The 26,651-nt window shown below is 40.3% G+C and overlaps 1 protein-coding gene across 2 annotated transcripts; it reads left to right on the forward strand.

Annotated features, from left to right (window-relative positions):
- The first annotated feature begins 896 nt into the window (after window positions 1–896).
- On the forward strand, window positions 897–25,800 carry LOC131315571 (uncharacterized). 2 transcript variants are annotated; one of them, XM_058344710.1, is made up of 10 exons: window positions 897–1,218; window positions 2,756–2,838; window positions 2,929–3,006; window positions 4,794–4,906; window positions 5,006–5,071; window positions 6,305–6,406; window positions 6,524–7,067; window positions 13,643–13,848; window positions 13,939–14,102; window positions 25,414–25,800. In XM_058344710.1, exons 1-10 carry the CDS (start codon window positions 1,097–1,099, stop codon window positions 25,547–25,549), a joined length of 1,614 nt encoding a protein of 537 aa, XP_058200693.1. In that variant the 5' UTR covers window positions 897–1,096; the 3' UTR covers window positions 25,550–25,800. The 2 variants fall into 2 exon arrangements, with proteins under 2 accessions (XP_058200693.1, XP_058200694.1); XM_058344711.1 differs by having other exon boundaries at window positions 898–1,218; window positions 2,759–2,838.
- The last annotated feature ends 851 nt before the right edge of the window (window positions 25,801–26,651 follow it).

Raw genomic sequence — 26,651 nt, forward strand, 5'->3', positions numbered from 1 at the left:
CTCTCAATCTCTCACTACTACAATCCTCGTTGATTATCTCACTCAACCTAATGCATCACAGTATGGTTATGAAATATTTGGGCTATCCATTCCTTATGGTTATTTTCAGCACTCTAAAATTTTAAGTGATAGTAATAATAGATGGACACTAGAACTGGGCGTTACAACTATTACCGCATACAACAATCACATCAACGAGTCTATGATGATGTCACTGAGATATACCAATATTATCAACGCCATTCCTTTTGGGCGTGACTTGATATAATAGAACATAAAAATAAAATGGATGATTGTGTTTAGTTAAGTATTGTTATTGAGATATTACTATGTTAAAGTGCTGGTAATTAGTATGGTATGACAATACTTGTGTCATTGTAGTATGCATGTATAATTGCGTACCATAGTATAATTATTACGTAATTTGCATATATGTAACAATTGACAATTAATATTCTTTTTTTATATTGCATATATCATCTATCATAGTACCAATTTTAGTTTGTAAAATAATGAATTCGATGTCCTACAAAAATATCAATATTTATTACCTCAAAACGCAACTTTTGATCCAATTTTACTTACAAAACTATTTCTAATAGTCAACTTTAAAAAAATTCACGATTGCGTTGTCCGATTCCCGTTACACATTAACTGATACTGTCGATACCCGTCACTCGCAACCGCAATCACTACGCCAACCTCGACCGCAATTTAAAACCATGCATCACATAATCAGTACATTATCAGCATATAGCAAATGAGTCCTAACATAGTTTAGTTATTACGTTTTGGTGATTCTTTTCGTAGATACCATGTGTTTGGAGTTTCAATACTTGGGACCACAATTTCGGAGATTAGTTTGAGGCAACGCCACTGATACGTAATTTCCCGTTTCGTGATTCACTAGAGACCCTCCCGAATCAATTGGCACGGTGGAAGTCCATACAAGCTTTCATGCACCCTCGTTTCTGGAGATTTCGTTTTATTTTTATTTTTATTTTTATTTTATGGCGGGTACCGCGAAAACACCGATACACATGCGCACATACATAGCTTCTGCGTAGATTGCAGCTACTCATCGAGGGAGAAGAAAATGGAAAATCAGCGGTGGTTAGAGAGAGAAATGTACCAGATGGAGCAAATAAGAGAGCTCGATGCAGAGGAATTGCAGGTTGAAGAAGTCGGGGACGACTCATCTGATGACGATAGATCAAAGTAAAGTATCTGTCATCGCTATCTACCTCTGTTCCTTTATTATTTTTTGACTGGTTCATTGTTCATTTCCAGCACGATTTGCTTGCTACAATATACAATGTTAAGATACATTGTGCCCATAAATTGGAAATTAGGGTTTGTTAGTTATTACTGTGAGACTTGTTTGTTTTGAGGATTAACTCGTTGCGCGTATGAAACCCCTTGCTCATTTTATGATGTTTTTATTATTGCTGTCGGTGAATTTTATATGTTCCATGAGTAGTTTTGGATATGTTCGGGAGAATCTCCAACTCAAGTCACTGAATAGAGACTCAAAAAAGTGCATATAGAGAGAGCATTACTATTCATTACCAAAACTATTCCTATCCAAATCTTTATTTCCAACGAGAGACAAACATTTTCTTGGTTCCCTCCAAAGTTCAAATTATTTTTTTTCTTTGCAAAATTTTATCAGTATATTGTATATAGACCGTAAGTGCTGAGCGCCCCAAGCTCTTAATGCCATGCTTCATTCTTTACTCTCTCATATTTTTCGCCTTTGCATGACCTTCCATATCTAGCTCACTCTAGGATTCCTACAAGTATATGTGAATATGGCAAACTCTGTAAATCATGCTCTATAGCATTAGAAAAATCTTATATGCGTGACCTGTTAATGACCTGAGCACATGAAATATGAGAACATGCCAAATAACTGTCTGCACCTGCCAAGTAGAAGAACACACATCCGATACTTAGCTTTGTTTGAATTGCGCAAGGACACATTAAGTAGAAGTGTACAGAAATGTGCTGATATCTACCTGCTAGACAGATCCATCATATACCGTTGTGATTTTATTGGCACGCGCATTCCTACAAACCCTTTTCTACCACTAATAGTTAAGCTTTGATCTCAGTTTCTGGGGCCTGATGGTTTCCATCTTTTCATAATCTTGACAAAACTTTTCAATCTCGCCAATCCTACAATGAATACATGTTTTCTATTAATTTGTAAACCCCTAAATATCTTTGTTCTGCTGTAGTTTGAAAAGGCTGCATATATTGACCTCTTATGACTCTACCGAACTCATATAAGACCAACAAATATATGAGCCTACAAAAGAAAGTCACAAATCTATCTTGGCAATTGCAATCCTGGTTTATAGATGTCAACTATCTCATTTGATGCCTTTATTTGAAAATTTTGGTTGCTTTCAGGTTGTTGAGTTGACTGAGAAAAAATTGAGGTGTAGAAATTTTATTTTGCTAGTTTCTGCAAAATGTTCAAGCAATATGAAGTATGAACCTCACTCGCAGAGTTCATCCTATCCCTAGTTCCCCGGATCTCCTTGTTTTAACAGCAAAGAGTAGTTTGTTTGGATACTTATTTTACTCATTTACCTACCAAATGGACACAACGCCAGTATCTAGAAGTTTTTTTTGTTCATAATTGTAGAATAGAGTGGCTTACAAGACTTTTGTTCACAATGTGTTCAATGTGTCTTTTTTCCGTCGATGGTGGTTGTGACTGATCATGGCAATGTGCACTTGATCAAAGTAGTGGTGGCTATGGTGAGGCTTCAACACCGGGTGGCTTTACCAATATCTCCGGTTTGGCTTCCTTACATACATATCTTGGTGGTAAGCATACTGTGCTGGCTTGTATTTGCTTTCGGTCTCTCTGCCAATTTGAGCTATTGGAGGTCTAATGACTAAGTTTTCATCAATCAGAGGTTGAGGATACCCATCATAGGTTGGCTTGCTTGGATGGTGGTGCCGTATTAAACATACCCCTATTCTATCTGGAAGGTATGTGTTTAGGTGTCATTTCCATGTTCTGTAGAGTTTGAACTACGTTTTACATGGATAATTATATGAGGTGAAAATCCATTCTCATAGCTGTTGCTAAAGAAGAAATTTGGGGTCATATAGTCATTGCGCTGTCAAATTTATTTTCCTTAAATATCACCTGAAAGTTAATTCCGAGAAAGAGACTTTTAAGTTTCAAGAACATTTCTTGATTGCTTCTACTTCTTTTAAAAACTCAGGCAATGATGGTTAATGTGTTCAATGGGTGCTTACGTCAGTTATGAAACTTCAATTTCGTAGCATGCCCATAGTTTGCAGTAGACAATGTTCTAAATGGCGCTTGGCGCTAGTAGGGCGGAGACCCACCTCCAAGCGCCAAGCCGCCTAGGCGCCGCCAAGCAATTCGGCGTTTTTTTTTTTTTTTTTTAACAAACCATTATCCAATCAAACTATATTCTATGTATCCATAATACAAGTTCAAAGTTCTACATAACCATAATGCAAAGTTTAATGTACAAACCAAAATGAAATTAAGTAGTAGCAACTAGCAAATAAGTTGAATAAGACAATAAGTAGAAATAAACGAGATCGGAGATCCCTAATGCCAAGTTAAAAGTTCATCTCCTTTCTTTAACTCTTCTCCTCCATACCCTTCCAAAACTTGATCTACATTAGTTTAATACTATACATTTAAGGCCGCCAAAGGCCTCCAAAGACGTCGATAATGCCGCCAAGACCGCCAAGGCCGCCTAGGCGGCCGCCAAACACCGCCAAACCTTCCTGGGCGCCAAATCGCCGAGACCGCCATGGCCGCCAAGGCCGCCTAGGCGGCCGCCAAGACCGCCAAGGCCGCCTAGGCGGCCGCCAAACACCGCCAAACGTCCCTGGGCGCCAAATCAAACGCCAAGGGGTATTGGCGTGGCGGCAGGGTACCTCCAAGCGCCTAGGCGGCCTCGGCGGCCGCCATTTAGAACAGAGGCAGTAGATTTCCTTTTATTAGTTTGTTAACCCAACTCATGTAAAGGCTTAAGTTGTTAGAGGGTGGGGTAACTTTATTACTTATATCCTTAATACGCTCTCTCATGTGTAGTGAGACTTTCCTCTATAAGTGAGCTAAACAAGTGCAAGTATTTAATTATCAGGTAGGCTGTGAGGTTCGAGCACATGATCTATTGCCTGCTCTGATACCATATTAGATTGTTAACTTCCAACTCATCTAAAACCTTAAGCTGTTGTAGGGATGGGTAGCTTTATTACTCATATCCTTAACACCTTTCTAGCTCACTTGCTGTTGTGATCTATTACATATACATTGCTCTCATAAGATATGCTTCAATTGCAAGCTTTACTCTTTGTGATGCAAAGTTCTCTGCCTCTTTGGTTAGAATATTTATCTCAGGGTTCTCCCAAGTACCAGAGTAAGCAGCATGTACCCTTTCTATACAATGATCTTGCATACAACAAGATTTTATGTGAAATTTTAGTGCGATGGTTTCTAATTAGACTTAGAGGGTGGGTTTCTTAAAACACCAGAAGTTGTTTGCCATGTTAGGCTTACTATTTGTATGTGTGATATTGAGATTTAGCTTAACCCGAGTAGCATGAAGTGTCTCAAATTTAATCTGACTTGAAGGCCTGTCATAGTGCTGAGGCAGAGCGATTTATAGATTTTTGCATGGCCTTTGGCTAGTTATATAATAATATGAGCAACAATTTAGGCGCCTCATCTTTTTCCTGTGTTTTATCTGAATTCTTCCTCTAATATTTTCCCCATATTTTTATATCAGGAGTTGTTCTATTTCCAGAGTCTATTCTTCCTTTGAGAGTCTTACAACCTAATCTTGTGGCGGCTGTTGAAAAAGCGCTGAGCCAAGTTGATGCTCCTTATACCATAGGCATTGTATGTGAACTTTTGACAGCTATTAGTGCTTTCCTTGTGCCCATGGTTTCTGTCACTAGCCTTTTCTCAAAGTAGCTCTACATCGAAAATGTATTGCAGATTCGGGTTTATAAGGATGCTGGTGATAGTAGGATAAGAGTGGCAAACGTTGGGACAACTGCAGAGGTATGAGTTAAACAACCTAATAGTCAGGTTACTACTGTTTTACCATTTTACGGTAGAAGGGGTTAGGACTGCTATTCTTGCATGTTTAGATTATAACAAAGTTCTTGCCCCTCTCAATTCTAACACCATCAAAATTGGATAGCATTGGTCAAGACTCTATCATGCCTTACCAACCAAAGATGGTGGCTGAATAAATGATGGGTACTTGATTAACAGATGCCTTTTAAAAGTTAGTCTCAGTTGAAGTTGCAAGCTGGATTTTGATTATATGCATACCATTGGTACTTTATTAACAGTGCTGCGGTCCATGATTATGCGAGTGTTGAACTAGATCCCTGTGCCAAATATGTTATTTTGTAGAGGGATCCTGTACTCTTTGTTGCAGAAACTTGGTGTGTTAAGAGCATTCTCTTACAAAATAACTGGTGCTTTTATGTCAGATTACTCCTCTATTAATGCAACTGTGTTGAACTGAATCCCTTAAGTTGTCATCTGATAATGTACTTGCTGCCATTGTTTGATGTCTTGACTCACTATGCCAAGTGATTTTTATCATTTACTGTCTTTTAGGAAAATGAATTTACAAGTTGGTATATCAGAACATCTCATAGATGGGTTAGTTTGACGCTGAGGATAACTTTTTCCCTGATTTGGCAACAAAGTGTCTATGGCTGTCCAACTTATAAAAAAAAAAGTGTCTGGCTGTCCAAGACTCCAAATCTAGCATACATTTCTAAAAGGAGATTGAAGAAGATAATCATGAGATACGAACTAGCAAGCTTACTTCATAGGTCAGTAAAGTATTAATAACTGCAGTAAAATTGAAGAGATCTGCCAAAAGTCAGGCTCTGGTTATTTGGAGTCTGGTAGATTGGTTGGCATCAGCAAGTGAACTTACTGTGCTGAGGATGTAGAGAACTGCAGAATCAATACCTCCCTTTTAATTCGTTATTTATAATATATTCCTTGTTTCTGGTCTGCTTTTGACTTAGCTTGCAAAGGCCTGATTGGTTCTGACTTTAACTTTGACTGTGATTGTCCTTTTTGTTAAATTCTGCTATATGCTCCATGTGTATGTTCTTTTAAACATGACAATTTAGTGTTGGCTAGCCTAGAAGCGACCTGCCAACAGCTGTGGCCCTGCCCTTCAGCTGGGTGAGGGTGTTTAACATCTAACTCCGATGTTTGTCCCCTGTGTTCTGGATTAACTGTCTTGTTTCATTCCCTTTCTAGATTCGGCAGTATAGAAGGTTAGATGATGGTTCATTGAATGTGGTTACCCGTGGCCAACAACGTTTTCGTCTGAACCGCCAGTGGATCAATGTGGAAGGGGCAGTGAGTTTAACCTAATGCTTAATTAGTTCATTTATATTTATTTGCATAGTACACAGTTCTCTCCTATTATATTACTGTGGCAAAATGGTGATTACCTGTATGATCTTCTTTCTTCAGCCATGTGGAGAGGTCCAAGTTATCCAAGAAGATTTGCCACTGAGGACTCCACGAGATGCTGTAGGACGACTGGCACCTTTGAGGAACTTACGTGCACCACCTTCACACACTTCACTGGCTAAACACATTGCACACGGAGATGAAGATGATGATTCAGATGCACTTTCAGAGGAAAGTTTCGAGCGTGAGCTTTCTCTGACAGAAAAGATCTTGCATCAATCTGCAGTTGTTCCCCGTTATGGTTGTGATATGATTGACGTGCCAACTGCTAGTGATGATGAGAAACTTGTCTGCCAGTCAGGATTCCAGTTGGAAAAATCAAATTTAGTTGGTTCCATATGTTCATTCTATCCAGATGGGGACAAAAGGAGTGAAAATGATTGTCTGGAAAGGGGGAAAAAGTTGATTTCAGGAAGGCAATCTCGAAGAGGGGTTGGTTGTAAAGAGGATTCTGTAAGTAGGTTGCGTGAAGTGCCAAGAGCATTCTGGCCTAATTGGGTTTACCGTATGCACGATTCATATTGTCTTGCTCAGAAAGCAGCAGGTACTTTCTTTCTTTTTTTTTGCTTTTTTTATCCTGCCCCAAAAATCATCTTATCTGATTAATCTCATGCGGCAAGTCGATACTACTTTCCAGCATGTTGTCCACCTTCGTAGCCAGAAAAAGTGAGGCTAAAGAAGATGCAGAACTAAAACAGAATGTCTGATATGCCTTTCTGGAACACTATAGCGGTACCATGCAGCAGTATTTAGCATCCTATGGTGTTTATTTGAGAGTGATGGTGTTTCTTCCATTAATTTTTCTTTTGAGTTCATATGATTTTTAAAATTTTTACTATGAAACGAATGTGTTTAATTTAGGGTAATCACAATAGGAGAGAAAACCCGTTCAAGGGTTAAATTCATTCAACGTAAGATATATATACAAGCTGTATAATAATTGTACTACGGTCCTAGATACTTAAACTAATTACATGATAAGACACATAATTACACAAGATACAAATAGACCCATCATCTAACACTCCCCCTCAAGTTGGTGCGAAGATATCAATCAAGCCCAACTTGAACACAATAGGATAAAAACCCTTGCTACCCAGCCCTTTTGTGAATATATCAGCTAACTGATCTCCAGATCTCACAAACAGCATACATATCAAACCCTCGTTCAACTTTTCCTTGATGAAGTGTTGATCAATCTCTATGTGTTTCATTCTGTCATGTTGAACGGGATTATGAGCAATGTTGATGGCAGCTTTATTGTCGCAGTAGAGTTTCATCGGAACACTGTCAGCAAACCCCAAATCACGTAACAAAGTTTGGAGCCACAAGAGCTCACAAACACCATGAGCCATAGCTCTATCTTCAGCTTTTGCGCTAGACCTGGCGACTACCGATTGCTTCTTACTTCGCCAGGTAATCAGATTATCCCCAAGAAAAGTGCAATAACCAGAAGTATAGCGCCTATCATCCACAGAACCAGTCCAGTCAGCATCAGTGAATGCCTCCAATAGCAAATGGCCATGATTAGAGAACAAAATTTCTTTTCCTGGAGCTGATTTCAAATACCTCAGAATACGATAAACTGCATCTAGATGTGAAGTACGAGGATCGTGCATAAACTGACTAACAACCCCTACTGCATAAGTAACATCTGGTCGAGTGTGGGCCAAGTATATTAGTCGACCCACAAGTCGCTGATACCTTTCCTTGTCAGTACACTCCCCCACATCACCATTAAGATGATGATTCGCCTCAATAGGAGAATCTGCAGGTCTACAGCCCAACATACCTGTTTCTTCCAAAAGATCAAGTATATACTTGCGTTGGGAAATAAAGATACCTTTATTAGACCTCGCTACTTCCATTCCAAGGAAGTATCTCAATGATCCCAAGTCCTTAATCTCGAACTCTTGAGCTAGACGAGACTTAAGGTTTTGAATCTCACTCACATCATTGCCTGTCATTATTATGTCATCAATATAAATAATAAGGACAAAAATCTTACCATTACTTCACTGGGTGAACATCGTATGATCTGCATGGCTCTGCTTGTAACCAAAACTCAACGTAGCCTTAGAAAACCTGCCAAACCAGGCTCTAGGTGACTGCTTCATCCCATAAAGTGCCTTCTTCAATCTATACACCTTTCCCTCATTTGCAGGAGAAGAGAAACCCAGTGGAATATCCATATAAACTTCTTCCTCTAAATCACTATGGAGAAATGCATTCTTCACATCAAACTGTTGAAGAGGCCAATTCAGGTGGGCAGCACACGAGAGGAGGGCTCGCACAGTATTCATCTTCGCTACAGGAGCAAATGTCTCCTCATAGTCAATACCATAAGTTTGAGTAAAACCTCTGGCAACAAGCCTTGCCTTATCTCCCAACTGTACCATCAGCCTTTTGTTTAATAGTGAACACCCATTTGCAGCCCACTGGCTTCGTTCCTCTTGGAAGTGACACTAGATCCCAGGTGCCATTTTTTTTCAAAGCAGTCATTTCTTCTACCGTAGCTCCTTTCCACTTAAGTATCCTGAATGCATTTTGCCAATTTTGTGGAATAGATATAGAGGAAAGAGAAGAGACAAAGGCATAGTACGAAGGAGACAAACGGTCATAAGAAACAAACTGTGAGATAAGATGTTGAGTACAACATCTAACACCTTTTCGAATAGCAATAGGAAAATTGTCAGGATCCATAGGAGGAGGTTCAATAAGAGAAGGATCATTACCAGAAGAGTCAGCTGAGGAATCTGGAACTGGAGTGGGTGATTGTGATTGACAAGGTGGTAACGCACATGAAGACTTTCCATGTTTCCATCTAGCATACCTCTGTAAGCCAGCTCCCTGCAGTCGTTGTCGTGCAGGTAGTTGTTCCTTAATGTCACCACCAATATCATGTGTTTCTCTTTCAACAGATATTGGCTCCTCTCCGGTGTTTTCCTTCTCCCTCTTACTATGATCATAGAACAATTTCTCCCCCTCACTATGATTATAAAGGGTAAACATCTCTTCCTACTGTTGATGCTCCCTCTGAAGAGATGGTTTGGAGGGAGAATAAAAAACCTCTGTTTCCCAAAAGGTAACATCCACAAAGACAAACATCTTCCTAGAATAAGGATCATAACACTTATAGCCTTTTTCGGTAGGAGAGTACCCAACAAAAATACACTTATGGGCTTTATGTCCCAGCTTGCCCCCAGAAGGTTTGGGGGCATGAACAAAACACACACAACCAAACACCATAGGTGGAAGAGTCGTAACTCGACAACTGCTTGGCAGGCACTCAATGGGTGTTTTAAAATTGAGGACGTTGGATGGCATACGGTTGATAAGATACGTGGCAGTTAAAATAGCTTCTCCCCATAAGTATTTGGGAACATTCATAGTGAACAAAAGGGATCGAGCGACCTCAGCAAGATGACGATTTTTTCGTTCAGCGACTCCATTTTGTTGTGGAGTGTCAACGCAAGTTGTCTGACAAATTATACCATTATCAGCTAGATATGTTCGAAAAATCTTATCAATATACTCAGTCCCATTATCACTCCGAAGAATTTTAATATGTGTATCAAACTGAGTGCACACCATCCTATGAAAAGATTTGAAACAGGTAAATACTTCATTTTTTGATTGGAGTAAATACACCCATGTGGCACGAGAATAACAATCAATAAAAGTAACAAACCATCGATAGCCCTTTAAAGAAGTAACAGGAGAAGGACCCCAAACATCAGAGTGAATAACCATAAATGAAGAATCACTTCGTTTATTAATAGGTGCATAAAAAGAGCGTTTATGTTTCCCAAACTCACAGTCTTCACAAAAAAACTGATCCCTAGGACAATATTTAACTAAAGTAGGAAAGAGTTTCTCTAATATCCCAAAAGAGGGATGACCCAATCTATGGTGCCACCGATGTAACAAAGAAAGAGTGGAACTCATATATGCCTGTAGAGCTTGTTTACATGATAAAGAAGGATGAGACGGATGAGGTGCATGCTCTAGATAATAGATACCACCATGTGCTTTACCACTGCCAATCACCTTTCCCGTTTCCAGTTCCTGAAAGACACAATGAGTAGGAAAAAATGTCACAGAACAGTTTGCAAAATGGGTAATACTACTAACTGAAAGAAGGTTAGTGGCAAAGTTTGGAATATGGAGAACTGAAGAGAGAGAGATAGAGGGAGAATAGCGAACAGAACCTTTCCCTGAAATAGCAGAGAACGACCCATCGGCAATTCGAACCTTATCCTTACCAGAACAAGTAGAATAGGAATAAAAAACAGAGGAACAGCCTGTCATATGATCTGAAGCACCAGAATCGATAATCCAAGGGATATCAGAAGAGGCAGTAAATGCACTAGCTAGAATATCTGAATGAGCAAAATAGGATGTAGTAAGAGCTGCTGTGGAAGAAGGAGCTATAGTCGAGGAAGAATCAGCTCGAGCCGTAAGACGCCTGAGAACTTGCATCTCCCCTGAGAGAAATCGCCAACAGAATCAGAAGGTGACTGAACTCCTGTACTGAACCCAGAATCGGACAAGGTAGCAAACTTTGAAACATGGGCTTGGGCCTGAGAACGCCCGGGACCACGACCTCGACCTCGACCTCCACGTCCACTGCCTCGTCCATGAGGAGGACGACCATGTAACTTCCAACAAAAATCCTTGGTATGTCCGGTGTTGTTGCAATAATCACAACGGAGTGACATATGGTCAATGTTCCCACTGCTAGTACCAGAATGTGACTTTCTTTCCACTGCCAGAACCAAACTGTCCCTGCGGAATAGCAATCAAGGCAGAACGATCAGGAGTAGGAGTTTGCAACATAGCACCCCTCTTGCTCTCCTCCTGTTGAACAATGGCATTGGCTTCTCCCAAAGATGGAAACGGAACACGACCCAACACCTGAACTCTAATTGGATCATATTCCACATCAAGACCAGCAAGAAAGTCATACACACCCTCTTTCTCTATTCTTTTTAACCAAGCAGCAACATCAACTATGCAAACTGTCTGAAACCCTTGATAATAATCAAATTCTTGCCACGCCCCACTTAGGCCAGCGAAGTAGACAGCAACAGATCGATTGTGTTGATCCAAAGTACAAAGTCTCTTCCTCAACTCAAAACATTGAGCATCATTACTCTGCTGAGAATAAGTTTGTTTGGCAATAGTCCAAATCTGATATGGAGTGTCAAGAAGCAAAAAAGGACAACGAATATCAGCCCTCATAGAATTAAACAACCAGGTCATGGCTAAAGATCGCTGAGACTTAAACTTCTTGAGTTCAGTAGCAGTAGTAGGTTCAGTAACAGGGCCTTCAATGAACTCAGACATCCCTTTAGCCTCAATAGCTAAAGTAAAAGTACGAGACCAAAGTAAATAATTTGTGCCATCCAATTTAATGGGACAAATATCTAGTTGAGAGTTATCTAGAGTTACAACCTTACTCATGCCATCTTTATCTTTTTCCTCAACCTGAACATCTTTGTCTTCGGAATCCTTCGACATAGTCAGTCAATATAATACCAATGGGACCAGCAAATAAACAAGGAAAAGAAAATAACCCAGAGTAATCCCACTTAGTCAACGAAGTCTGCTGACTCACACCTATTCACTGTCCTGTTTATATACCTGTCGGCCCAACAGTGGCAGCAAAAAAAAACAGTCGGCGAGAGCAGCAGAATGACGACAACAACTGAACTGAACGACGGCGACAATAACCGACGGCAAAGGCGTCGGGGGCAAGCCTTATGAACGACGGCGAGGCTGATGAACGACGGCAGCAAAAGAAAACACAGCAGCGACAGCAAAAGCAACCACAGATCAGAAAAAAAGGGTTAGCGACCACAGATCAGGCCTTCTAAGGACCTGTCGGAAGTCTGATGAAGGCCAACGAAGGTCCGGCGAAAGTCGTCGGAGCTGCAGCGAGATCCAGCGAGAGCGGAAATTGCTGGGTCAACGTTAGACGACGTTGAAACAGTACGGGTCAACCTCAAACGACGTCGGAACAGTATGGCTGAGTTCGAACAAGGCTGGGTCGTGATTGAGAAGAACGACGGAAACAAATGACACCGTAGATCGCCAGGTTCTACCGCTTTAATACCATGTTTAATTTAGGGTAATCACAATAGGAGAGAAAACCCGTTCAAGGGTTAAATTCATTCAACATAAGATATATATACAAGCTGTATAATAATTGTACTACGGTCCTAGATACTTAAACTAATTACATGATAAGACACATAATTACACAAGATACAATTAGACCCATCATCTAACAGAATGTTACTGGATGCACCATTTTATACAATAACTTTTGTCTTACCCCGTTTATTTGATTTTGCCCTCTAGTATCAGCTACTCAGTATTCCCCATATACGTATATGTCCATATGGTTTGCTGGTGTATATCATCGTCATTGAGATGCGAACTCTTTTCTTTGGGGTTCATCTCCATTTCTTTAGTGGAGTTGATTGTCGAGATGCCTTTGAAGGGGCATTAATGCTTGTACCGAGGCACTGCTTAAGAAATGATATTTATCGGAAACAATGAAGTTCAGAGTATGGAGGTCTATCACTGAAGGGGAAGTATGTGGTGCACAGTTATGTGAAGGAAGAACAAAGTAGGAAAATGACAGTACATCATTCAGGGACAAGGTTGGGAAGGTTCCGAGGCTGCACTTCCATCAACTGAGCATATGCAATTAGGGCACTTCTAGAGTGGGATTTAGTTTTTGATTAGTGTATACTTTACCAGTCCATCAGGTGGGGATATAGCATACCTGTAGCGTTTGAGAAGATATTTGTTTGAGTGTCCATTCCGCATGTCTTGTACTTCTAATTTCTTTAGTCTTATAATAATAGCAACAAGATCTTCAAATAATTCACCTTTGATCAGAGGTCATTTCCACTTGTAATTACAGAGTTCTAGATTGGAAATCATCATATAATTTCGTGTCATTAGTGAAGCTTGTTTCATTGTCTTCTCTTGTATCAGTTCTTGCTTAGTTGAATGGGAAAACAGGAATAACTGTAGAGGATACCAGATTGTTAAGTTGAACACATTGTTTCATCTCAGAAATGGTTTTGTGTCCAACTCTGGCAGATAAGTGGAAACAGATTATGGGGTTGCCAAGCATGGATGTACATGTGACGAAACCAGATTGTCTATCCTTTTATATTGCGAGTAAAATTCCGGTATCTGAATCCACGAGGCAGGAGCTTCTGGATATTGATGGAACTTCTTATAGACTTCGTCGTGTAATTGAGTTACTCGAGAATTTTGATCATGTCCGATGTAAAAGTTGTCAGGTAATAATAAATTTTGTCACGGCAAAGCTCTCTTTTATTTGTGTTTCTCCCTGCTTTTAGGTATTCATTTATTTACCCACTCTCCAACAGGCTGTGATTGGTAAGCGGAGTGATGTGCTGATTATGTCTAGTGAAGGTCCTTTGGGTGCGTACGTAAATCCGAATGGTTACGTGCATGAATTAATGACACTCCACAAAGCAAATGGCTTAGCTCTCATTGGAGGTCCTGTCAAAGAGTACAGCTGGTTTCCTGGGTATGATCATGTTCTATCTGAGCCTGTTGTACTCCTAACAATAACTCATGCTACTTTATGCAGAAGCATATATTTATTATTTGAAATGTTCAGAAAAACTTTAAGCTTGCCTAAAGCCTCAAGGGAGATAAAAGTTCAGACAATCTTGTCTCGCGTCTTTTTTCTTTTGTTTTGTTGTTATCTTTAGCACACATGAGGTTATTCCTTGTCAAGGTAATTGGGATCAAATATGATCAACAGACTTTCTAACCCTTCGGAAGATTGCATCTTTCAATAAGTATGATCATCAGGAAGTTTTCATAGCCCGACTATGGGTACACCATTTGGTGTATACCAAATGTACACTGGATTGCGTGGGACCCAAAATGGGTCCTATTAGATTGTTAACCATCAACTCATCTAAAAGCTTAGGCTGTTAGAGAGAGGGGCAACTTTATTATTTATATTCTCAACATGTCCCCTCATGTGTAGCCAGACTTTCCTCCATTAGTGGAAACACGTGTAAATTTTAATAATTAGGTAGGCGGTGAGTTTCGAACCCAAGATCTATTGCCTGCTCTAATACCATATTACTGAGTAGTCCTCAAATGAGGCCAAGTGTAAGTTCCTTATTTGTTCGGAAAGCTTAGGTAGGGATCTTAAACCCTGGAGGGCTTGCACTATCATTAAACGCCTAAAGCCATAGCGCGTTGCTAAAAATACACCAATTTGTAAAGCCTTAAACTCCGCCACAAGTGACGAAACGTGTCCTAATCCTACAACACTGTGAAGGGCGAGAACACACCTTTCACAGTCTAGGAAAGCCACCCCGGCTCTATGGTGATTAATTCCCTTCTTCGATGCTCCATCAACTGTCATTTGGAGGAATCCCATCGGTGGAGCGAGCCTGCATGCTCGGACAATCGATTGTACAAAGACAGTTTCACTTTCTCTTGGGGAAACCATTACACGCTTATCAACCACAAACTGATAAAATTTGGGAAGCTCTGACTTAAGTTTAATGAGTTAATGAAGCTATTCTGCTCCATATACATTAGAGGTTCTTCTCCCCTTTTAAGATACTCATTTCGGAGAATCTCATACTGTCCGGAAGTAAAGATCGGGCGATCCTCTGTTGGGGAGGGGGTGATCAATTTGTTGTGATCCGGATCTTGAAGAGCACAAGATATACTAATTGCTTCCCTACAGGGAAAGTATTCAGGATAGACAAAATCGCGACTCCTCACCGCCCCGGGATCTCCCAATATCACAACAAAGTTATCACACCCCATTGCACAAGCATAAGTGGGGTTAGTAGGACTCATTCTAGTAAAATCAATCTTTGCCTTGGTTTACAACCCACCGCCACCCGACCACTCAGAAGTTCTCTCAATCCTCCTCGAATTTGCCAGCTACAACCCACCGCCGTGTACTTGCTGCCAATGTTAGGCGTGTAGTTGTCACGGGCGAAAAACGCACCAAGGCGCAAAGTCCTGTTGGGCCTGAGGCGAGAAGTGCAAGGCGAGGCGCGCGCCTTTTTGAAGTGAGGCGCACCTATGCGAAAAAAAATAGGAAAAATAGCACACTAATATTTCAAGTAATAATACACTCTTTGAATTTAATGAACATATTTTTATATAAAGCTACAAACATTAAAGAAATTATTTTCAGAAAATTCGAACTTGTTTCTATATATTTAGATTAATTACTTTCGAAAATAATTACCCCTATTTCTGAAAATAATTAAACAAACAAGATCAATTTGTTTTCAGTGTGTTGTGTTATGTACAGGAGAGGAGAGTAACAGTATATACGTATGGGGGGGGGGGGGAAGAGAGTGGTGAGAGATTGAGAGAGAGCTATTGATTCATAGAGAGAGAGAGAGAGAGAGAGTGTGTGTGTCGTTGGAGAGACTAGAGAGAGTGTCGATGGAGAGAACTGTTGATTCAGAGAGAGAGAGAGGGAGAGGGAGAGAGAGTCAATGGAGAGAGTACCTCTGTTGATCGATCGATTGAGAGTGAGAGACCCAGAGAAATTGATCACCTGTTACTGCTGTTCGATATAGAGAGAGACCCAGAGAAGTCGATCAGTTCACTGGTCCTTCGAACAACGGAGGTATTTGTTTAACCTAAATCTTGGATCCAACGGTTGTGAATCAAAGTTAAAAAGAAGCGCGCTTTTTTCTTGCCTCTCGCCTAGTGCGCTTTTTTCTCGCCTCTCGCCTCTCGCCTGGTCATTTTTCTCGCTTTGTGCGCCTACCCTGCTCCTTGTTTAAGTCGCCTCGCCTGAGGCCAGGCAAGGTGCTTAGGGTGCGCCTCGCCTTGCCTGGGGCGTAGGCGCGCTTTTGACAACTATGGTTAGGCGGAGTAGAACCAGTCGGCATCATTGAGGATGCTGAAAAACTTGAGAATTGGTGGATGCCATAGCAGCAAGCACCTGGCTTTGATCAGTGAAACTGAAGCGCCTTAAGCCTCTCATCTTACTGGCATGGATCTTTATATGCTCCTTGACTCGTAAAACCTATGTGTTAAGTTAGAGCTTTCCAAATTTATCAGTTTGTGGTTGATAAGCGTGTAATGGTTTCCTTAGAGAAAGTGAAACCGTCTCTGTACAATTGATTGTCCGAGTATGCTGGCTTGCTCCACCGATGGGATTCGCCCAAATGACAATTGATGGAGCACCGAAGAAGGGAATTAATCACCATGGAGCTGGGGTGGCTTTCTGAGACTGTAAACGGCGTGCTCTCGCCCTTTACAGTGTTGGAGGATTAGGACACGTTTTGTCACTTGTGGCGGAGTTTCAGGCTTTACAAATTGGTGTATCTTTAGCAATGCGCTGTGGCTTCAGGCGCTTAATGATAGTATCGGACAACTTAGGATAGCTTGCCCTCTAGGGTTTAAGATTCTTGCCTGAGCTTTCCGAACAAATAAGGAACTTACTCTTGGCCTCATTTGAGGACTACTCAGTATGTGGTATTAGAGCAGACAATAGATCCTCGGGTTTGAAACTCACTGCCTACCTAATTATTAAAATTTACACGTGTTTAGCCTGCTTATGTAGGAAAGTCGGCCCGCTTATGTAGAAAAGTCGGGCTACACGTGAGGGGACGTGTTTAGCCCGCTTGTTATTTATATTCTCAACACATACCCTCACGTGTAGCCAGACTTTCTTCCATAAGCGGGCTAAACACGTCTAAATTTTAATAATTAGGTGGGCGGTGAGTTTCAAACCCAGGATCTATTGCCTACTCTGATACCATATTAGATTGTTAACCACTAACTCATCTAAAAGCTCAAGTTGTTAGAGAGAAAGACAACTTTATTATTTATATTCTCAACACATCCCACACTAATGATTGGAGCCGTGCAATTTGTGTGAAACATTATTTGAAAGGTCACAGTAAAAATCAGCTCATTCGATTACCGGTAAGCAGTAAGGGCTTTGATCAAATCATTCAATTTTTGTCCTTGTGAATTGAAAGACGAAAATCGGTCAAGCTCTTACGATATCCGAATAATTTGATTTTTTTACAGGGGCTCTTTAAAACATATTTAAACAAATTGAACGGCTATGTCCCACACAATCAGGTGTACATTTGGACTGTGTTCAATTTGAGTCTAAAGACCCAACCCTTTCTCTCCACGGTCCCCAACAAATTTTCTCCTTAATTATTAATGTTATTTTTCTATCTCTCTCCACTCATTACCCCAAAACCTCCCTCAAAATCCAAACCAAACAAAGTCTCTGTGTACACCAAATGGTATAGCCATATATATGTATATATTTGGTTTCATATGCAGTACTATTAATCAGGAATTTTCAGTTGTAGAATGAAGCTAAGGTGTGAGGTAATTTGGAGGAGTGGAATCAGTATCAATGATTCAATCACTTACATTGACGTGAATTGACTCCTCGGAAATTCTCATTACTTATTGCAAGTGGGGCATTTCCAATTTTGCATATCTAGTACAAGGGCACAGCAGACCTTGTCGAGTACCTTGTCTCTAAAACTGTCAATTTTGGACTGAAATCAATCTTGAACTTGGTCATACCATGATGCAAGATTGATCATAAAGTTCATTTTTGTTATGGTCTGCTACTAACAAGTTGTTCTGTAGGTTAAGTTGTCTAGACCTCTATGCTCAGAACTGTTCTATGTCATAGCATCAGCGACAAATACTTTGACGAACTTTATCTGTCATAATCACGAGCTGTAAAGAACATTCTGGGGATTTCGCAGTTATTTACCCTCAGAAATATGTAGACATTGTGATTTAATGGAGCGAAACCATGAGGCCGAGGAAAATAAATGTAGGCTCGGTGGGTGATAGGTAGGAGTGGATAAATAAAGATAAGGAAAAAGGTAATTGAGTATCAATCTTCATAATTTGTGAGTCTGCTGGACTATAGCAAATTCTTCCAAAGCACTTTCACAGAGGGGGTTTGCTTGGTTGTTGGCAAGCTTGTGCAATCAGTGGAAAGTTCCTTAGATTAGCAAGCTAGCTTTGTGAGCTATCTCGGAGTAAACCGCACCTGTTCTATATGAGGGATCCGATGGGGATGTTAGATAGCTTGATATACATTGTTGGTTCCATTTCCTGATTGCTTAAGCTTTTGGGACTAATGGTAACTTAACATGGTAGCTCAGGTTTGGAGAGGTCTTGAGTCTCTTTGTTTGCATTTGTTATCCATTTCCATTCTGATTCCCCCTTTGTATTGTGTTTCGCTCTTATCTACGAAAATTTGCATCTCCACGTGCAAAACGGGTTGCACGTGAGGGAGGGTGTTAGAGAGCTTGACACACACTATAGGGCTTGTTCATTTGGGGTATTGCAACCAGGGACGGATTCAAAGAGGGGCACACGGGGGCACGTGCCCCCACTCGAACACGTGCCCCCCTCAAAATTAAAATATTATATATAAATTTTTTGTATAACTAGCACAATTATACACACACACACACACACACACTTGCATATGTCTTGAAAATACACATATAGAATTAATTTTATACCTGAATTTCATCATAAGGTGCATTTATATTTGTTGTTTTACGAGTTGTTTGTCAATTTGGAGCTATTCTTTTTTATTCTATTTATTTTTAACCATCTGGGAGAAATACTTTACAATAAAGTCATTAACTGTTCAGTTTTAGGGTAATCATAATAGGGAGAAAACCCATTAGGGTTAATTTCATTCAACGTAGAAAATATATATACAAGCTGTAAAATAATTGCACTACGGTCCTAGATACTTAAACTAATTATATGATAAGACATATAATTACACTAGATACAAATAGATCCATCATCTAACACTCCCCCTCAAGTTGGTGCGAAGATATCAATTAAGCCCAACTTGAACACAATAGGATGAAAACTCTTGCTACCCAGCCCTTTTGTGAATATATCAGCTAACTGATCTTCAGATCTCACAAACGGCATACATATCAAACCCTTGTTCAATTTTTCCTTGATGAAGTGTCGATCAATCTCTATGTGCTTCGTTCTGTCATGCTGAACAGGATTATGAGCAATGTTAATGGCAGCTTTATTGTCGCAGTAAAGTTTCATCGGAACACTATCAGCAAACCCCAAATCAAGTAACAAAGTTTGGAGCCACAAGAGCTCACAAACACCATTAGCCATAGCTCTATATTCAGCTTCTGCGCTAGACCTAGCGACTACCGATTGCTTCTTACTTCGCCAGGTAATCAGATTACCCCCAAGGAAAGTGCAATAGCCAGAAGTAGAGCGCCTATCATCCACAGAACCAGCCCAGTCAGCATCAGTGAATGCCTCCAATCGCAAATGGCCATGATTAGAGAACAAAATTCCTTTTCCTGGAGCTGATTTTAGATACCTCAAAATACGATAAACTGCATCTAGATGTGAAGTACGAGGATCATGCATAAACTGACTAACAACAACACCTACTGCATAAGTAATATCTGGTCGAGTGTGGGCCAAGTATATTAGTCGACCCACAAGTCGCTGATACCTCTCTTTATCAGTACGCTCCCCCACATCTCCACTAAGATGATGATTCGCCTCAATAGGAGAATCTGCAGGTCTACAGCCCAACATGCCTGTCTCTTCCAAAAAATCAAGTATATACTTGCGTTGGGAAATAAAGATACCTCTATCAGACCTCGCTACTTCCATTCCAAGGAAGTATCTCAATGATCCCAAGTCCTTAATCTCGAACTCTTGAGCTAGACGAGACTTAAGGTTATGAATCTCACTCACATCGTTGCCTGTCATTATTATGTCATCAACATAAACAATAAGGACAGCAATCTTACCATTACTTCGCCGGATAAACATCGTATGATCTGCATGGCTCTGCTTGTAACCAAAACTCAGCATAGCCTTAGAAAACCTGCCAAACCAGGCTCTAGGTGACTGCTTCAGCCCATAAAGTGCCTTCTTTAATCTACACACCTTTCCTTCACTTGCAAGAGAAGAGAAACCTGGTGGAATATCCATATAAACTTCCTCCTCTAAATCACCATGGAGAAATGCATTTTTCACATCAAACTGTTGAAGAGGCCAATTCAAGTGGGCAGCACACGAGAGAAGAGCTCGCACAGAATTCATCTTCGCTACCGGAGCAAACGTCTCCTCATAGTCAATACCATAAGTTTGAGTAAAACCTCTGGCAACAAGCCTTGCCTTGTATCTCTCAACTGTACCATCAACCTTTTGCTTAATAGTGAACACCCACTTGCAGCCCACTGGTTTCTTCCCTCCTGGAAGTGACACTAGATCCCAGGTGCCATTTTTTTTCAAAGCCGTCATCTCTTCTACCATAGCTCCTTTCCACTTAGGTATCTTGAATGCATCCTGCCAATTCTGTGGAATAGATATAGAAGAAAGAGAAGAGACAAATGCATGGTACGAAGGAGACAAACGGTCATAAGAAACAAACTGTGAAATAGGATGTTGAGTACAAGATCTAACACCTTTTCGAATAGCAATAGGAAGATTGTCAGGATCCATAGGAGGAGGTTCAATAAGAGAAGAATCATTACCAGAAGAGTCAGCTGAGGAATTTGGAACTGGATTGGGTGATTGTGATTGACAAAGTGGTAACGTACATGAAGACTTTCCATTTTTCCGTCTAGCATACCTCTGTAAGCCAGCTCCCTGCAGTCGTTGTCGTGCAGGTAGTTGTTCCTCAATGTCACCACCAATATCATGTGTTTCCCTTTCAACAAATACTGGTTCCTCTCCAGTGTTTTCCTTCTCCCCTTCACTATGATCATAGAAAAATTTCTCCCCCTCACTATGATTATAAAAGGTAAACATCTCTTCCTCCTGTTGATGCTCCCCCTGAAGAGATGGTTTAGGGGAATAAAAAACCTCTGTTTCCCAAAAGGTAACATCCATAGAGACAAACATCTTCCTTGAATAAGGATCGTAACACTTATAGCCTTTTTGGGTAGGAGAGTACCCAACAAAAATACACTTATGGGCTTTATGTCCTAGCTTGCCCCCAGAAGGTTTTGGGGCATGAACAAAACACACACAACCAAACACCCTAGGTGGAAGAGTCGTAACTCGACAACTGCTTGGCAGGCACTCAATAGGTGTTTTAAAATTAAGGACACTTGAGGGCATACGGTTGATAAGATATGTAGCAGTTAAAATAGCTTCTCCCCATAAATATTTGGGAACATTCATAGTGAACAAAAGAGATCGAGCGACCTCAGCAAGATGACGATTTTTACGCTCAGCGACTCCATTTTGTTGCGGAGTGTCAACGCAAGTCGTCTGAAAAATAATACCATTATCATCTAAATATGTCCGAAAAATCTTATCAATATACTCAGTCCCATTATCACTCCGAAGAATTTTAATATGTGTATCAAATTGAGTGCACACCATCTTATGAAAAGATTTGAAGCAGGAAAATACTTCATTTTTTGACTGGAGTAAGTACACCCATGTGGCACGAGAATAACAATCAATAAAAGTAACAAACCATCGATAGCCCTTTAAAGAAGTAACAGGAGAAGGACCCCAAACATCAGAATGGATAACCATAAATGGAGAATCACTTCGTTTATTAATAGGTGCATAAAAAGAGCGTTTATGTTTTCCTAACTCACAGGCTTCACAAAAAAACTGATCCCTAGGACAATGTTTAACTAAAGTAGGAAAAAGTTTCTCTAATATCCCAAAAGAGGGATGACCCAATCTACGGTGCCACCGATGTAACAAAGAAAGAGTGGAACTCATATCTGCCCGTAGAGCTTGTCCACATGATAAAGATGGCTGAGATGGATGAGGTGCATGCTCCAGATAATAGATACCACCATGTGCTTTACCACTGCCAATCACCTTCCCCGTTTCCAGTTCCTGAAAGATACAGTGAGTAGGAAAAAATGTCACAGAACAGTTTGCAGAATGTGTAAAACTACTGACTGAAAGAAGGTTAGTGGCAAAGTTTGGAATATGGAGGACTGAAGAGAGAGAGATAGAGTGAGAATAGCGAACGGAACCTTTCCCTGAAATAGCAGAGAACGATCCATCGGCAATTCGAACCTTATCCTTACCAGAACAAGTGGAATAAGAATCAAAAACAGAGGAACAACCTGTCATATGATCTGAAGCACCAGAATCGATAATCCAAGGAATACCAGAGGAGGCAGTAAATGCACTAGCTGGAATACCTGAATGAGCAAAATAGGATGCAGTAGGAGCTGCTGTGGAAGTAGGAGCTATAGTAGATGAAGAATCAGCCTGAGCCATAAGACGCCTGAGAGCTTGCATCTCCCTCTGAGAGAAACCGCCAACAGAATCAGAAGGTGACTGAACTCCTGTATTGAACCCAGAATCAGACAAGGTAGCAAACTCTGAAACATGTGCCTGAGCCTGAGAACGCCCGGGACCACGACCTCGACCTCCACGTCCACTGCCTCGCCCACGAGAAGGACGACCATGTAACTTCCAACAGAAATCCTTGGTATGTCCAGTGTTGTGGCAATAATCACACTGGAGTGACATACGGTCTATGATCCCACTGGTAGTACCAGACTGAGACTTTCCACTGCCAGACCCAAACTGTCCCTACGGAATAGCAACCAATGCAGAACGATCAGAAGTAGGAGCTTGTAACATAGCACCCCTTCTGCTCTCCTCCTGTTGAACAATGGCATAGGCCTCGCCCAAAGATGGAAACGGAACACGACCCAACACCTGCACTCTAATTGGATCATACTCCACATCAAGACCAGCAAGAAAGTCATACACACGCTCTTTCTCTATTCTTTTTAACCAAGCACCAGCATCAACGGAACAGACTGCTTGAAACCCCTGATAATAATCAAATTCTTGCCAGGCCCCACTAAGATCAGCAAAGTAAACAGCAACAGATCGATTGTGTTGATCCATAGTACGAAGTCGCTTTCGCAACTCAAAACACTGAGCATCATTGCCCTGCTGAGAATAAGTCTGTGTGGCAATAGTCCAAATCTGATATGGAGTGTTAAGAAGCAAGAAAGGACTACGAATATCAGCCTTCATAGAATTAAACAACCAAGTCATGGCTAAAGATCGACGAGACTTAAACGTCTTGAGTTCAACATCAGTAGTAGGCTCAGTAACAGGGCCTTCAATGAACTCAGACATCCCTTTAGCTTCAATGGCTAATGTAAAAGTACGAGACCAAAGTAAATAATTTGTGCCATCCAGTTTGATGGGACAAATATCTAGTGGAGAGTTATCCAGAGTCCCTACACGACTCAACTCATCCTTGCCACTAGCGGAAGCCTGTTTTTTCTCTTCTGACATCTTGAAAGCAGAACAATAATGCCAAATAAACAATAAACAATGTTCCCAGCAACTTTAGAACTCCAAAAAATAATAAATAAAGGTTCCAAAAACCCTAGAACCTCAAAAAAAAAAATCAACTGAATACCTTCGGATCTGACTGAAACAGTGTTGAAAAAGAAAAAAAAAAAATAGATTTGATCGGCGAGAACAGATCTGATCGACGGTGACGGCAAACCCCGACTGATCGAAGAACTGTTCACAAAGCACTGTTCACGCGATCACTGTTCACGATCACTGTTCACGCGACCACTGTTCACGCGATAACTGTTCACGATCACTGTTCACGCGCACTGTTTACGATCACTGTTCACCCCGAAAGTACTGTTCACGCAGCGACGAGAAGAACGTCGTAGGTCGCCAGGTTCTATCGCTTTGATACCATGTTCAGTTTTAGGGTAATCATAATAGGGAGAAAACCCATTAGGGTTAATTTCATTCAACGTAGAAAATATATATACAAGCTGTAAAATAATTGCACTACGGTCCTAGATACTTAAACTAATTATATGATAAGACATATAATTACACTAGATACAAATAGATCCATCATCTAACATTAACAAAGCTAGTTTGATCATTCTAAAACTTATCGATGTTCAATTGAAACATATTTTAAAATTTCTGTCTGAGATTTTGTATTCATTTTTACCTAATTTAACTTAAAGTACGCGTTATAAACTTTTGTAATTAGTAATGCATGACTAAAAACATAAACTTTTGCCATTACAATTAACAGGTGCCCCCACTATGTTATATTTCTGGATCCGTCCCTGATTGCAACCCATGAGGGAGGGTATTAAAGAGCTTGATAAACTATAGGACCTATTTCCTAACAGCTTAAGCTTTTGGGACTATTGGTAACTTAACAACAGGTGGCTATGTCGCCTGCCTTTGGACATGAATATTGGGTATGGTGGTTTTTCAGGCATCATTGCATCAGACCTCCTAAACTGTTAAATCTTTGTAAGTACGACCGTGCATGCAAGAGTTTTGGCTACAAGTTTTGTGGACTCATCCTGGATGTTTAAATTAGTTGTGCATTTCTGGCATGAGATGTTTTTTTTGATCGGCATGGCATAAGAAGATATTATTTTGTAGTGTACTTGAAATTAAGTACAGTCAGGGGAAAAGGTGGCTTCTATCCCCGTTCATGAAAGGGCCTTGATTGTTTTTTTACTCACTGTTTGAGCTGCTTTTTCTTAAAACATTGCTGAAAATTCTAGATGCTATGGTCTTACTCAGATACAGGAGTAACAAGTTAGACACGTTCCACACCCTTATCTGTGCCGTATCATGGGTATGCTGCAAGATTGGAAGAGGGCTTTTGAGAAAATATTTCGAATTTGATGACTTAGTGGTGTATGATTTCTGCTGTTATTCTTTTAACGCTTGTTTGATTGAGCTGTAAAAGATGCTATATTTGATGAGGACGATGAATTGTAATGCACCGGTTGTGGTTATTAAGAACTGTCACGTTGAATTACGCTTTGCAGGTATGCATGGACAATTGCAGAGTGTGCCACTTGTGAGAGCCAAATGGGATGGCTTTTTACAGCTACAACTAAGAAACTGAAGCCCAGGTCATTTTGGGGCATTCGGTGTGCTCAAATTGATGATAACATGAGCTGAATCTTTTCATTCTGAGACTTAAATTTTCTGTGAGGTTGATCTGTATATCATCCAAGTTGTGTCTATCAGAATAACCGAATGCTTAGTTAAAGGTATCTACAGTTGCCCTATTTTGTTGGTTTGCATGGCTCAGCAAAGTGTAGATCTTATGACAGAGAAGTAGATGATGAAATTTTTGGTAATTGTTCATCTAATCAGAAGCTATTGCCGAATAATGTAAATTTGGTGGCTGCCTTTTCCTGTTCACAAAATCTGTGTTTTTCTCCTCGTTCAGAAGCCAATCTTGATCCAGCTTGTTAACATGTTTGATCCAATGGCTGTTTTTTAACTCTCTCGTGGACGTTTATTGCTTGTTCCAGTTCCGGAGGTAGAAATCACTCGGTTCAAAATATTGCCATGTCTTGGAAAATTGAAGACGGGGCACGCTTGGGCTAAATTAAGTTACCAGCCTGCCTGATGTTTCATTTGGTTTCCCATCCGTTTCGTTGAGCTTCAATGGAATTTGTAGAAGTTGGCTGAATTTGTAGAAGTTGGCCGCGTTAATTACAATTCCAATCTATCCATTTCTTTGTCATGTCTGGTGGGAGAGAATGAGCTAGAGGCTAGAGCTGCTTATTTTCATTTATTCGCATGTCTGGTAACCGGTGTGACAGAAAGTTTATTTTCACTATAAAAAAAAAAAATTAAAAACTTAACGTATTTTACCATCTCGTTTCTACTAGCAAAAAAGTTTTAGCATTTTATCATCTCATTTTTACTAATAAAAAAGTTTTTATCAACGACTTTTTTACTCACATACTTATTAACAATTTATTTATTATCGGAAACAATTTAACATTTTTCAATAACTTATTCATTTTTATTCACTATTAAAAACACCTAACTTTTCAATCACAAATAATAATCTACAATTTTTTCACTACTGAAAACACATTAGTTTAATCCCCATACCCCTGGGATAAACCCTTTTCACATGAGGGCATTCCTTTCGGACGTCTTGACAATGGAAGGAACGTCCGTGCGACTGCAACACTGAATACAATTAAAATAAGGGTTAATTATATTCAGGTATATCAAAATTTGTATAGGATTTAAAATGAAC

The sequence above is a fragment of the Rhododendron vialii genome, chromosome 2a (assembly GCF_030253575.1).
Source record: "Rhododendron vialii isolate Sample 1 chromosome 2a, ASM3025357v1".
NCBI lineage: Eukaryota > Viridiplantae > Streptophyta > Magnoliopsida > Ericales > Ericaceae > Rhododendron > Rhododendron vialii.

What these genes read in the sequence shown, in the direction of transcription:
- LOC131315571 (XM_058344710.1), top strand. Translation starts at nt 1,097, where the DNA reads ATGGAAAATCAGCGGTGGTTAGAGAGAGAAATGTACCAGATGGAGCAA. An exon ending in ACCCCTATTCTATCTGGAAG is followed by an intron (nt 3,007 to 4,793) that starts GTATGTGTTTAG and finishes TTTTTATATCAG; the next exon opens with GAGTTGTTCTATTTCCAGAG. An exon ending in GAGTACAGCTGGTTTCCTGG is followed by an intron (nt 14,103 to 25,413) that starts GTATGATCATGT and finishes TACGCTTTGCAG; the next exon opens with GTATGCATGGACAATTGCAG.